Source organism: Tenrec ecaudatus, chromosome 1 (assembly GCF_050624435.1).
Source record: "Tenrec ecaudatus isolate mTenEca1 chromosome 1, mTenEca1.hap1, whole genome shotgun sequence".
In the NCBI taxonomy this organism is placed as follows: domain Eukaryota; kingdom Metazoa; phylum Chordata; class Mammalia; order Afrosoricida; family Tenrecidae; genus Tenrec; species Tenrec ecaudatus.
The window spans coordinates 142,037,094-142,051,948 of NC_134530.1; the positions used below are offsets into that span (position 1 = coordinate 142,037,094).

The following is a 14,855-nucleotide window of genomic DNA, read 5'->3' on the forward strand; positions in this document are numbered from 1 at the left end:
TCTCCTCACCTACTTTAAATTGTCTTCTGATATTTGAGGAAACATGAGCTAATCATTCCCGACTGTAACTAGCTATTTCTGGTACGTGTGCGTCAGATTTTCCTGTTGTTTTTTTTTTTATTGGGGTGTTTTTCTGAGCGTTTCCGTTTTTCTCTGCCCTCTGGTGCAGCTGCAGCAGTCGGCACGGAAGGCTGAGAAAAGCAGGTCCTCTCCTGTGCTCATGGAAACCTGACTCTTCATACGATGTGCCAGTAAATGGCTTGTTTAGAAACTAGAAACTTTATGACTTTTTAATAATAACAAATTAGTGCACGGTGTTTCCTAATAATGGTGCTAAAATCAGTTTACCAGCACGTCTACCACAGAGACACGCACGCACATCCTCTGGACACTGCGTTGATTCATAGATACCCTATGGGGCAGAGTGTAAGTGCCTCAACAGGGTTCTCAACCTGTGGGTCGCGACCCCTTTGAGGGCAGAACAACCTTTTCACAGGGGTTGTTCGATTCATAACAGTAGCAAAATGAGAGTCATGAAGTAGCAATGAGAATAATGTGATGGTTGGGGGGTCACCCCCACATGAGGAACTGTAGGAAAGGGTCGCAGCATTGGGAGGGTTGAGAGCCCTGCTCTACAGATTCTGGGGCTGTAAATCTTCATGGGGGAGATAGCCTCATCTTTCTTCCTTGGATCAGCTGGTGGGTTCAAACTGCTGACCTTGATGCCACCAGAAATTGCTATAGGCTGACAAATGAGTAAGTGTGTACTACTATGAACAAGGCAGAAAGACTCCATTTTCTACTCCTGCAAACAGTTATAGTCTTAGAAACCCACCGGGGGTCTCTAAAGTCAGCACAAACCCCATGGCAGTGAGTTTGGTTGGGTTTACTTGGAGCAAAGTCCCTTCAGCATTCTGTTTGCGAGAACAAATACTGTGTTTCACATTGTCGTGGGTAGATAGTATTTCAAAGTCCTTTTTATTCAGTGTTAACATGAAAATTGGGGTTATGGTTCATGATATTTCATACTTAGCTAGAGATAAAACTGCAAACTGGATTCAGTTGTATTGACGCCCACCATCCCCAATGGTAAGTCTGGTGAGAAACCTCGTCTAAGGAAATTAACTCAGACCTAGATTTCCAAAGTCACTGACAGAATCTTGTTCACCCAGCCAAGAGTTTTCACAAAAAGAGGTGAAATAGACCATCATATGAAACAATTTTGATGGCCATAAGAGTGATCATATTTATACAAAAGTTATTTAACAAACTCCTTTGTTGTGTGTTTTTTTACTAACTTAATTAAAACTGCACAAAGATACCTATTTCAATAACAAATGCCCAGCTCTCCCAACCAAAACCACAATTACCCATGTTTACTATGTTCCTACCTATCACAGAGCCATGCATATTAGCCACGTAAATTCCTCCATTTATAGGCAAGAGCAGAGGATACAAACAAGGGACTGGTGCACTGGCCTTACCTTCATTGCATCAAGAGCAAGTTTCAGGTTTGCCTTCGTGGTGGGATCAGTGGTATGTTTAACCAGTTCCTGTTTAAAAGATAAAATCCTTAATACTGCTTTCATTCGATTAAAATCCAGACAGAAGAAAACACTTTTCTAAAAAGTAAAACATTTTATTCCTTGAATAATGTGATTCAAAAGAATATTTTCATTGAAAATGTCAAGTAACTGCAAGACTGGATACCAACAGAACATGAAACAATACTCTGGAACTTGCAATCCAAAGATGACTCTGAATTCTATCTCCCACACTGCTTAATGGAGCTTCCCAAATGCAGGAAAGAGCCCCTACTTGCCAAGTGAACAGATAGATTTTTCCAACTACTAACTAGCAAGCTGGGTCTCCTGATAGCTTTGGTTTCTGGTGACCACCCTGTATCTGGTTTCAAGGACATCTCCAGCTGCTGTGTGTTGTGTTTTCTCTACCCCTGTCTTTCATAGGGTCTCTATTTTCATCTGCACCTGAGGAAGTTCTTTTTGCCTAGATTTTCATCTTAGTCCATGTTTTTTTTTTTCAAATGCCAACTTCACACATCCTAGAAAGCCCATCGCAACCACTGCTATAAAGCTACCTGTCACCTGGTGGGGAAGTCCCATGGGCTCATGTGATCTGAATTCAGCAAACCTGCCCACCTCTCTCTTGACTTCCACCCAAACAATCCATACCCTATTGATCTGACACTGCCCACAAACAGCAAAAGAAACCCTCGTCTGTAACCCCATTAGGCATACTGATTTCTCTCCTTGCCCTTTCTCTCATCTAATTGTCAACCCTTTATTCATCCTTCAAAGCCCAAGTCAAAAATCTCTTGTCTGTGAAAGTTTCCCTGCCCACGACCTCCTCCTAAGCTCCAAAAAATAGACCAAACCCATTGTCTCAGAGCTACATCTGATTCATCAGCTCCTACAGGACAAGGAAGAGGTGAGGTTCCAGTGGGAAAGAAGCCCCGCCTTTCTCCCATATGCCTGGGGGTTCAAATTTCTTGACCTTGTGGTTTACAGCCAAACATATCTCCTAATAACACAGGCCTCCGTTTGTACAACTCTCCTACCTACAGATGACATTACATTAGCACTGGCGGCCCTCACGATCTCTTCCATTTAAATGCTGAGCTTCATCAGACAGGGGCTTCATCACATGAGCGCTAATTCCGGGCCTGGAACCAGGGAACCGCACACACATCCACACAAACTGCCACGGAGGCCTTTCTGATTCACGACACCCCCATGGATTACAATCCCGAAATGCGCCACAGAGTGTTCGCGGCTCTCATCCTTATGGACATGGGTCAGCAGATCTCTCTCCAGAGCCCCTCCAGGTGGGCTCACACTGCCAGCCTGCAGGTTACGCAGTGGAATGCAACCTGGATGTGTCACCCAGGCACCTGAGGCTCAGGGAGGCCACTCAAAACCGTGCTGAGTCCAATGCCACAGCTGTGAACAGATGACTCGATATTGGACCACATGTGCAACAACCCTATCGAATTTTTGTTCTCTCTCTCTTGTTTCTGTTTCTTAATTAAATATGGTAAAATATTCCTCAAATTTAAAATCCTCAGTACAAATTATGCTAATTTGTAAAATCTGTGATTTCAAATCATCAGGTATTTTCAAAGGTGATTTCTCCACTACAGAAAACATTTAAATGCATAACCACATTTGTCAGACAAATTCCAGACAGTAAATAAATGAATTTTACTTTGGCACAATTTTGAGATAAAAATCATTTCTAGAATTTTTATCTATTGTGCAGCTCAAAATAAAAAGCCTTATTTTAACAAGTCATCAAAGAGAACTGCATTTAAAAGATGAAGCAAACAAAGAGGAATTGGGGGGGGGGTTAGTTGATTTTCTAAAAAGTGCAGTCATATTTTATACTTTGAAAGTCTTTTAAAAGAGCTTTGTAAAATAGATACTTTTAAAAATGATACCTTTTATGTTCTCCAAATCAATATCTGACTATACAAAAGTTATGAAATATTATCTTATTTTGGAAATGTTTTCAGTTCCAAGGCTTCTCAGAAACAGATTGCCTGAGTCTTCCTTATTATTTGTTCATAAAATCCAATTTGATGAAGGCGGTGTGAGTTTAGTTCTCATAAATGTTTCAAGGCATCTTAAGGAATAATCAGGGTCTGAATTTTTCTGATTTCTCAGTAGAACAAAAATAGAGACAAGTCCTAATTCTGTGGCTACAGTTGAAGACATTTAATAGACAGGCATGTGTCACTTACAGGCACACGATGTGTGCTGTGAAAGGGATGGTATGTGATTTGGATGGTGTGGGAACACAAGAGTACATGCTTAGCAAACAGACATAGCGAGCAACAGCATCCGCTGATGTGCCACATCAGTGTGGATTAAGAACCCTCCGTTTCACTACCAGATTGATGCTTCTCCCTCGCCTCTTGCTGCTGCTATGACTAAGGGGGGGGGGGTTGTGCATTATTTTGGCGCCACGATGCACTTCACAATGCTGTGGAGGGAGCTTCAAAAAGGTCATGAACAAATCAAATAAAAAGATAGTGGAAGTTTTCCAGAAACTTTTTGAAGTCCTCCTTGTATTTTAAAAAGAAAATGAAGCATATCTAACACTACCAACTCAAGAGTCAAATGCTACAAGAGATCTGAAGCTGCTGCTCGCATGAGTGTATGAGTCGAAGCCTACACTGTTACATGGTAACCTTATTTGTAAGTAGGTCGAGTTCATAATAGAAAGTACAGTATAGTACACAAGGCACATAAGTGTCATAGGTTACATATGTATCGCACGCTGAAAGAACACTTGTTTCACATTAAAGAGGCATGAGCCAGATGCACTGTGACAGAGAAAGTGTCACCTCACTCCTTCAGGTCACCTGCTCTACGTCCCTCTCTCTGATGGGGATTTCTGAACTCTGTCCTCATCTTAGGGGACCAAGGATGCACATGCAGCCAGACAGCACCCAAACGGATGTTGTCCCAAGCCCCTGACTTTACAAGATGTACAAAGGACAAGAGACTCAAAATTATATTTCACATACGAGGTGTATCTTATATAAATGACATTTCACAAGCATCAGCAGAGCTGACAGACTAATAAATACAGTAAGACATTTCTGTGGAGCAGAACTAATAAGTCCCCTGGCACAGCTATCAAATTAAATTTATAAGACTCTCCACCCTCGCCAGAGGACTAACCGTGGAAACCATAAGCGTTGTGGGTTTGCACAAGAATCACTTCACAATAAAGGCAGCCTGATCATATTTTAGATAGCAGAAAGCAACAGAGAATGCGGCACAATATCTTTAACTTATTGTTATAAGGCAAAGGTCTATGAGGTATTGCCACAAGATGACACTATAAATGATTATGACTAGCGAGAGACGAGGTCGTTGAAGGGATATTGCTATTTGTTTTGTCTTATTTTTAATGTTGTTCTGTTTTGAGCCAACCCTGTTGCAAGGACACAACATGTGACTTCACAGCAGGTATGGAATCACCTTTGCTACGGGAGGAACCAGTACCCGATTGCTTGGTTGGTTCCCCACCGAGCTAGGTAATGGTGCTGAACAGATGGCCGGAGGGCGCCACACAAAGGGTGTCTGAAACACAGCTCACTGAGGAACGAAAGGGGCCCGTGGGTTTCAGCTGCATACCTGGAGAAGAAGGTGATACTTTAACACGCGTTGCATGGGGACCACAAGCAAATCTCGAAGAGTGAACTTCCCATTATTCGCTCTTTTGGAACATTCCTAACAAAACATTAAAAAAAAACCTGTTCATTTTCTTCGACAAGTCATAAAGCAAACATTAGAAAACACAAAGGCCATCATGGAATTATTGTGACTATACAAGGACTTGATCCAGAAGGAAGGGTCATCAATTGGAAAACAAACCAAAACACAGTAGTCTTTCCTTTGCAAATATGAACCGATTAACAGATTTTAGGGTGAAAATCTCTCTCCAGGGCAGGAATGGGGTTCTCAGCTTTCCCTTACAGCACCACTTCCCCTATGGGTGGAAGGGAGCAAGCCCCTGCCCGTCATACGGGCCATGCACTTTCCCACCTCCAGCCTTGTGGCTCATGGGGATCTCCCACTGTCCACGTGCTTTGTCCAGTTGCCAACAAGTCTCATGCCGGTCCTCAAGAACTTCTAGGCTTTCAGTAATAATCTCAATAAAACGTTCCCTTTCTGTCATTGTTGTACAACTCTCCTAGGGCTCTTACACTCCTAAGAAGTGGATATTTGTTTAACCATTATTTGTTGAACATGATGAAACTGAATGTTTGGCTCTGAAACATTGCTGAAGTGTAAATTTACCACAGTGGTCAACGTTTTGAAAAAGCCTCAGGTTTTATTTGTTAATCTCATACTCTTCTTTCTTAAAAAGTAGCTTAAACATAGCCGTGATTTGTTCACTCTTTTTGTAACAGCCAAGACGCTGAGAAAATAACTCTCAATTTGAAGCTTCAATGCCTCAATTGAAATCAGCTATCTCCTGGCTGCGTGACCCTGGACAAGTTACTGTTCAGATTTTACGGTCTCACATGTATCTGTAGTGTGCTTCAGAACAATACAAGGAAATGTCCTGTGAGTATTATTACTACCAATAAACCCCATCAACCCCAAATCTTCAGATAAATGACATCCCAGAACAAGGGGTTTCCCAGACCACAGAGGGAGATGACTCAAGAAAACAGAGTTTGTTTCTCTTTCCCGCACTCAGCTGTCGGGGCGCAGTAAAGACTATACAATTAGGGGCTGCAAAGAAAACACCATTAGCGCTAATGATGGGGTACTTAATGAGTGTGCTTTAACACAGATCTTAAGCAAGAAGAACACAGAGCACATCCTGGCATGTCCAGCCGAGTCACAAGAAAGGTCGTTATTTCAACTTTCTTCTTCAGATTGTGAAGCATCTGCTCTCATCTCAAGTCAGAGGTTAAATTATTGTTGTAATGAATGGGTTTGATCATCACAGCTGTGTTTTTTTAAACTCTTTGGAACTGAGGTTGATCCTGAGCATAAGGTTAGGAGGCTGTGAAGAAAACAAAAACATAATGCATGTGTACCATCCCCTTTGTGAGATGATGGAAATTACGATAAAGTGTGTGTGCGCGTGTTCTAAGTTGTAGGCTTTGAAAGTAAAGAATGTAACTAGCGTGGCTTATGTTAGCTCCAACGAGGAGGCCAAGGTCAATGTCAATTGTTTGCTAGCATTGATCACAAGGAGCCCTAGTGGCATAATGAATTACACACTGGACTGCTAAACATAACATCAAGGAGCTGAAACTGCCAGCTGCTCCACAGGGAAAAGATGAGGCTTTCTACTCCCGTAAACAGGGAGCGTCTCCGAAGCCCAGGGAGGCAGTTCTACTCTGTCCTGTGGGGTCACTAGGAGTCAGAACCCACTCGACGGCAATGAGTTTGGATTTGGGTTTGCATATTGTTAAGTAGAGAGGTAGAAGTAATTCACCCTCAAATGCCCAGTCACTTGCTTTGCGTAACCTCCAATTCTGAAGAAAATCACATCTGTGGGGTTGATCCAGGCTTTTGAGGCAACAGAAAGAGACTCCACTACCCTTTGCTGTGTTCTCTTGGTTGCACCATGGAAAAATGAAAGATGAAAATCAACAAGAATAAAAACAACTACAAACCAGAAGACACAAAGAAGCAAGGAGCCAGCGTGGATAAGACCATGTTCCCTTTAGCCTGCCGGGGCCTGCGGAAGGCAGTCCCAGCAAAGACTGTTTGTAAGGTGTTACCCTGCTGCTGCTGCTGTCCGGTGCCCGCCCCTCAGTTCCTACGCATAGTGCCCCGATGCCCAACAGAGCCAAACGCTGCTGTTCCTGCTCCACAAGCATTGCCATGTCTGAGAGCTTCGCTGCAGCCACTGTGCCCGTCCTTCTCACAGACGACCTTCTTCTGTGGCTCCAATCCACTTCCTTACCCAGCATGACCTGTCCTTTGCCAAGGACCGCTCTCTCCTGATTCCAGGTCCAAAATATGTAGGATGTGGTCTTGCCATTCTTCCTTCCAAGAAGCATTCTGGCTGGACTCCTCACAAGACAGATTTGCCTGGTTCTTTCTGACAGCACAGGGTACTTTCCACAATCATCATCAGCACACTTCAGAGGCATCGATTCTTCCTTGCTCATCCTTATTTGATTCCCAACTTTCCCGTGCATATGAGGCAGCTGAAAACACCATGGTGAAGTACCTCACCACCAAGCCAGGGCCACCAGGAGGGGGTTTACACTCCCTCCTGGAACTTGTCAAACACAGACGGGGTCTTCATGCCCTACGGCTCATGCTGATGCTATTGGGCATTTGGTGGGTCAATTTTCAAGTCACAATAACAGAGTTTCTTAGGTATCATTTTTGGAGCACTGGTTGCATAGTGGTTACACATTGGGCTGCGTTTCACAAGGTCAGCAGTTCAAAACCACCAGTTGCTCTGCAGGAGAAAGACAGGCATTCTTCACCCGTAAACTTTTACAGTCTCAGAGACTCACTGGGATAGCTCTACTCTGTCTTACAGGGTCACTATGAGTCCACATCTCCTCGACTCGATGGGAGTGACAGGTTTAATTAGTCCAAGGGTAGATAGCCAGGTGCTTCTTCAGCAGAGCTGCGGTGTTGGTTCAAACTGCCAGCATTTGGACTTGCACTGAAGTCTCCTCTAGGGCTGCAGAAATGATGGGCCTGGAGTCCCAGCGTGGGGTCTTTACCCAGGACTCAGACAGTGACTGGCAGGAGGCGGAGCAGCACTGTAAGGACACTGAGAGTACAATGAAGGCTTAGTGGACAATTTGCTGACATTTGTCTTAAGCCACAACCGTGTTTGCCAGTTTGTTGTACTGTGGTGGTTTGTGTGTTGCTGTAACTTAAGCCAGACCTTTGTAACTCCACATTTAAAAAAGAAACATGCTTTAGCCGCTACTCGAGTCGAGACTAGTAGCGGGAGTTGTAACGTTTAACTGACCTGTGTCCCAGTGACTTAGAGTTCTGCATTTTTTTAAGGCTCTGTTTCCCTGCAAGGTTGTGAGGATGTGAATCAAACTATCTGCAGACACATGGACCACACCATCAAGAGACTGTAGGATGTAGGGAAAGCGCCGTGCTATACAGACTTCAGTACAGTTAGTCAGTGACTGTTGGTGTGCAACTGTCCAAAGTCATGGTGTTCCTTTCTGAAACCAATGAGCCGTGAAACCACAGATGTGCTAAAACAATCAAGGAGCTCGGATGTGGAAGTCATCTACTTCTTGCCCCTGTCCATCACTAACTCTACTGTTAAGCTTAACAGTATAGAGCAGGGGAAGGGGAATTAAAAGGCCAATTAGCAGGCAGTCATTGAAGTAGCAACGGCCTATCTCTATCTGAAATTTACAAACCCCAAAGCACAGAAAGAATATATTGGTCATGATAATGTATCAAACAGTCTTTGAAAATAAAAGCTATTCTTTAATATATATATAGTAATATATTTTTTGCCATATCTTACACCATCCAATGTATCCATTCACCTTCAATTCTCTTATACATTCCCCTCAAGTGGGGTTATACAGTCATCATTGCTACCTGCTCTCCCTTCCCCCACACCCCAACCCTCTTCCTGTCCCCTCAGGGAATTGTTATTCCCATCTCTATTTCTGAAGGGTTTATCTAACTTGGATTCATGCATCAAACATTCTTAATTACACAAATGAACATTCGTAGGTGTAACAAGATTAATGGGGTAACACTAAGACCATAATAGTAAAGGGAGCAATTATTAAAGAGCTAGAGGTTAGTTATGTGGTTCATCAGTACTACCCCCAGATATGTCATCCTTTCCCTGTGGTGCTTCAGTGAGGGACTTTCCAGTTATCTTATAGAGATGATTTGGGGTCTCCACGGGTTTGGCTACGCAAGCTATTCTAAACGAAACAGGAAGAGAAAGACAAACTGTGCTGTATAGAAGCTGACCCAGCATACTTTTCCAGACTCATTTTCCAGGGTGACCACGTACTGCTTGAACTGGCCTCCTTGCCATTTCCCGAGCTTTCCCAGCTCTTCTGGTCAGGGCAGCCCAGGGCTTCTGCATATTCTGTGGAACTGCATCTGTCAAAACTCAACCCATTCTTCAAGGACCTATTCAAATCCAGTGTCTTCAGCTAAACCCTCCGTCCTCTCCCATGCCCCAATGAATGTTCAAGCACGTTCACGTAACCTTGTCACAAAGTGTTTACCACACACAACTCAATCCTACTGTACTGACTGGCAGAACAATGTCCTTTTGATACTTCTGTTACTACCTGTTATATGTTTAAGGGACCTTTTCTAAATCAACCTAAGTATTATACCCCATCTTGTACCTCTTCCTAGCTAGGTGACCCTGGGCAAATTACTCAGAGCCTCTCTGAACCTCTGCTTTCTCACTGATAAGCTAGAAAACTCAACTATCTATCTTCAACAGTCGTAAGGACTTCATGAGATAATGCACATAAAACAAAGGGCCATAATCCAAGATTCCATTACTGTATTACTTCATTATCATTTCATAGGACTAATATTTTATAAAATTGGCATAATGATATATGCAGAATACATGAGACATTTTTCTGTTGCATTGATCATGATAAGGACCACATTTATCGGGGTTCTAAGCAAAAAAATAAAGAGATACCTCTAATTTCAATTTGACATCTTCTCTGGTCTTAGAAATATAGTCCAAGTTAGAGATGGCCGACTCCACTCCACTGCAGTACTGACCATAAATAACCAACCTGAAGGCAAAGAGAGAGAGAGAGAGAGAGAGAGAGAGAGAGAGAGAGAGAGAGAGAGAGAAACATTTACAGGAGAAAAAAAACAAACGAAGTGCCAGGGTGAAGAGGCCTCAACTTTTTTTTTTTAAACCATTTTATTGGGGGCTCGTACAAGTCTTACCACAATCAAGATACCCATCCATTGGAGGCACCAACCTTTCATCCCTTGGAGCCACAGCTAAGGACCACCAAAAGCAACAACAAAAATTCCCTTTGGTGCACACACCACGCCAGTCAGCAGTTGGAGCGAAGCTCGCTCACACTTGTCCTATTGCAAACGTCGACTAGTTTGTAGTTCCGACGTTAAGTGGGCTCGTTCCTCAGACTATGTATGGCATATAGATCTGACTAACTTGATTGGTGACTTTTATGCTGCTTGATTAAATAAATATATAAATCAGAGAAACAAAAGTAAGAAATATGTGTCAGGTCCAGAGACCAGACTTTTAGCATTTACTTATACCCAGCAACTATTTTCTCTCCCCTGAAAATTGCATTGAAATCGCTGCCTGCATCTGCGTGCATCAGTAAGCCCCTTTGCCCCTTCCTGTTTTCAATGAATGGAAATGGGCTCTTGAAGACCTGGGAGCGAGCCCGGTGAACTGTGCGGGATGAAGGATGCTCACACTGCAGCGCCTCAGCTTGCTGCAGGCAGGTAGTGCTGCAGAGAGTGGAGGGAGAGCCTGGTGGGTTGTCCTTTCCTCTGACGCTCAGTTCAAATGAAATTACGAGCAAGACGCATCATGAGGGAGGGGGGAGAATGAGCAACCAATATTAAGGGCTCACGTAGAAGGGATGGACGCCGGGATTGTGACAAAAATTGTACAAGCCCCCAGTAAGATGATTTTAAAAATAAAGAAGTTAATGTTTATCTAAGAGTTACCACACAGCGATTCATTAGATATGTCTTAGTATTAGAAAGATATGACTTGTGATGGAGCTAAGACTAATTTTTTTTTGTCACCCTCAGAATCCCTTGGGACCCTTATTGATGCGAATCATTTAAGAGATCTTTTCCTCTCTCGGAGAACTAGAAGGGAGACAGACTGTGATCACACAGCTAAAACTCCACAGCAGAGAATAAATTAAAAATAATAAGACGTGGAAGAAATCTTATAGTAGCTATTAGCAGCTGTCAAACTGGCCTCCAACTCCTAACCCCAGGCACAACCGAAAGATGCTGTCAGGGCCTGTGCTGTATCATGGCCACAGCGGGCGTGGAATTGGGCAGTAGTGAGCTACAGGGCTGCCCCTGGCTGTTCTTAAAAAGTCTATCACCAGACCTTTCCCCTAGTCCACGTGGGTGGGGAGATCTACTAAAACTTGTTCAACATCATAGCAGCGTGCAAGCCTTCAAGGACTGGGCACAGTTGGCTGGGAACTGAACTGGGAATCAGACTGGGGTCTCCCACAGGGTGAGAAGAAGGTACAAGCTAACCTAGTCCCAACATTTTCAGGAAGCTCATGGAGCTAGCCCACTGACGATTAATGAAAGGATTTATAAAGGAGTTTAAGCCTTTTAAATTTTCAATTCAAAAGGGTCTGTACCTCAATGGATTTTATTTTTTGCCTCACAGAGAGCTCAAAATAATACCCTGAGATAAAGTGTCCACATTCTAATCACTACTCCCAGGGAGTAACTTACTACATAATAATAATAATCTGTATTTTAGTTACTTTAATACTAATCGTTACTAGAGTTGTTAATACCCATTATGAAAAATTTTAATGTTACCTTTCCTTGTAGTTAATGAAAACTTGATATAAATTCTGATCGTTTTGATTTACAATGGAGTCATGAATCTCTTGCATTAAGCTCCGATGAATTTTCACAAGTTCCTTAGAGGAGGGGATAAAAAAACACGACCAATGTCAAAGGAAATTAAGAATCAGAACCCAAAACTGCACTCTACATGGAGAATCTGAACGTGCTTCCTTGCCATAGATAACTGGTGTCAGCAAGAGGGGGAGAACACACAAGCCCGGCTCTCAGCTCCACAGAGAAGTCGCACAGTGCTGAGCATTTCATTTTACTTGGATCCACAAGCCACGTGCGGAGTAGCAGCCGTCAAGAAACCAAATGATGATTGCATTGGGTAATATGCTGTGAAAGACCTCTTTACAGTGTTACAGAGCAAAGAGGTTACCTCAAGGACTAAGGTGCACCTGACTCGGGCATGGCGTTTTCAATTATTTCATACTTGCATATGTGCAAAAGCAAGGCAAGAAGTAAGACTAAAGAAAAATTGATACATAATAACTATGGTGTTGGAGAAGAATACTGAGTATATATATCATTGACTACCAGAAGAAAGAACAAATCAATCTTGAAAGAAGTACAGCCAGAATGATCCCTAGAGATGAGGCTAGCAAGACCCTGTATCACATCCTTTAGACGTGTTCTTAGTAGGGACTATTTCCTGAGATGGACATCATGCTTGGTAAAGAGGAGGGGGCAAAAGGGAGGCAGCCTCTCCGTGAGATGGACGGACAGAGTGACTGCAAACATCAGGCTCCCTGTGAGCATGGCCCAGGACCAGGATGGCTTCCTTCTATTGTACAGAAAGCGCTGTGGAGTGGAACAGGCTAGATGACACCTAACAACAACCAACTCATCATGCAGTGAGCTGAAGGCAACCACTGACGTCACTGTTCAGCTAAGTAACAAGTTGGATCGAAAAAATAATGAACACCAGCTCTCAGTACTGTGCTTGCTCCTTGAAGAAATCACCTATGTGCAGCTAAGTGGGCAACAATTACTTGAAACCTAAGTTGAGAGTGTAAAGGGGCCGGGAAACTAGATTAGGGGGATGTAACAGAGAGAATGGAAATGGCGAGGATGTCCGTCCATTGTGAAGAATAGAACCAGTGTCAGAGAACATTCTGCATACAGATTGTTGAATGGGAAGCTAAAACGACTGGTGAATCTCAGCAAAATCCCTAACGATGTTATTTTTTAAATAAAGGAATGGAGAAGGAACAGGAAAGAAAGAGAAAGGGCGAAGGGAGAAAGTGAAGAAGAATTGAGACAGCCAGGCCATGTGCATAGGAAATAGCAATTTCAATCTAACTTGAAACATCAGCATCCTAAAAGGAGAAATTGTGTCATCAGTTATTGAAGGGTGATTTACTCCCTGTACAAAAATATGTACAGCTTATCTTCATGTTATAATCACTTTACATTTTAGATAAAACTACCCAACTGCTTAATGCTTTATTGACAGGACAAAGTAATGATTCATGTCCTTGAGACATAAAAATTTAGATTTGTACTTTGGTCAATTAGTGGTGTCCTGGTGCTAAGCTAACAATAATCGTAGTAAATTGCTCGAAACCAGACAGCTGATGGCATAAAGAAGGAGCAAATAAATTGTTCTGGACATTTTGCTAGAGCAATGGAAGATGGAATTTCATTTTTTGTCCCTTGATAAGTAATTTTCAGCCAGGCAGCAAATACATGCCCAGCCAAGAAACGAGGGGCTCTGGATCGATGTGTCCATCCCCCGTCTCTCCCCGTGTAGGCCTGGGAGCACACTGACCTCACAGTGCACATTCACCTCCACACTAACAAGCTCACCGCCGCGGAGCTGGTCCTGACTCACTGTCCCAGATCGCACAGGGCCAAACTTCCCCTGTGGATGTCTAGGACGGTAATACTTTCTAGGAGTAGAAAGCCTTGTCTTTCTCTTGCAGAGCACTGGGTGGTTTCAAACCAGTGGCCTTGCAGTTAGTAGCCCAATGCATAGCCATTATGCATCGAAATGAAACTGGAATACATTAGTCTGGGCATTTGTTGCGAACAATGAGACAACAATTAAGAATAAAGAATGTCAAACGGGGTACGGCATTTTAAGAACCATGCTTAAGCATTTTAACATTTTATTATGTAAGCTCTGTCTATGCTAAAATGTAATCTGGCACGGTAAGCATTTTCTTCTAGCTATGTTGAAGGTCAAGAATAATGTCTCTGTTTGGCCAAAACCAGAAGAAGGAGAAAGCCAAGCCACAACTAACCAGCCGGTGCTCAGCGGCACTGAACACAGCACACCATGGAATGTGCGAACGCTGGGGGTGAGGCCGGCCAGCCCTCACAGCGGGGCCCAGAGTGCCACTGGAGGGTCCTGAGGCTCGCCTACCATTCTCTAGGCCTGCAGGTCAGCCTGCAGGTTTCTAAGAGGAGGAGAGGGGCATTCCCATGGGAATTGCTGACATACAGATAGAGGCAATCTCTTCGCACTGGGCACTGAAGTAGTCTGTCCCATAGGAAGGAAAAAGTACATGCCAGGAACTAACCAGCAGGAAGGTTAATGCATTTGGAAGTACTAGGAAACCCAAAGAAGAGGGACTTTGGAGGTGGGGGTGGGGGGGTGTAGAGAAGCGCAGCAGGACAAGAAGAGTGTGAGGTTGGGCCTGGGGGTTGGGGGGGGATTGGGGGGACAGCAGGGCAGGGAAGCATGAGGCAGAAGGAAACGCTCACAAGACACATATTGGGTACAGCGGGACTCATTGAACTAAAAGCCTATTTGTGTGCTCA

The 14,855-nt window shown here is 43.5% G+C and overlaps 1 protein-coding gene across 1 annotated transcript in view; it reads right to left on the bottom strand.

Moving 5' to 3' along the window:
• The window catches only part of VAV3 (vav guanine nucleotide exchange factor 3), a 405,543-nt gene that overhangs the window by 201,977 nt on the left and 188,711 nt on the right, over positions 1–14,855 (bottom strand). Inside the window, exons 8-11 of the mRNA XM_075558833.1 lie at positions 12,057–12,160; positions 10,183–10,282; positions 5,166–5,261; positions 1,485–1,553 (exon numbers count right to left, since the gene is read on the bottom strand). Coding sequence (XP_075414948.1) covers positions 1,485–1,553; positions 5,166–5,261; positions 10,183–10,282; positions 12,057–12,160 — 369 coding nt within the window. The remainder of the gene's footprint in view (positions 1–1,484; positions 1,554–5,165; positions 5,262–10,182; positions 10,283–12,056; positions 12,161–14,855) is intronic.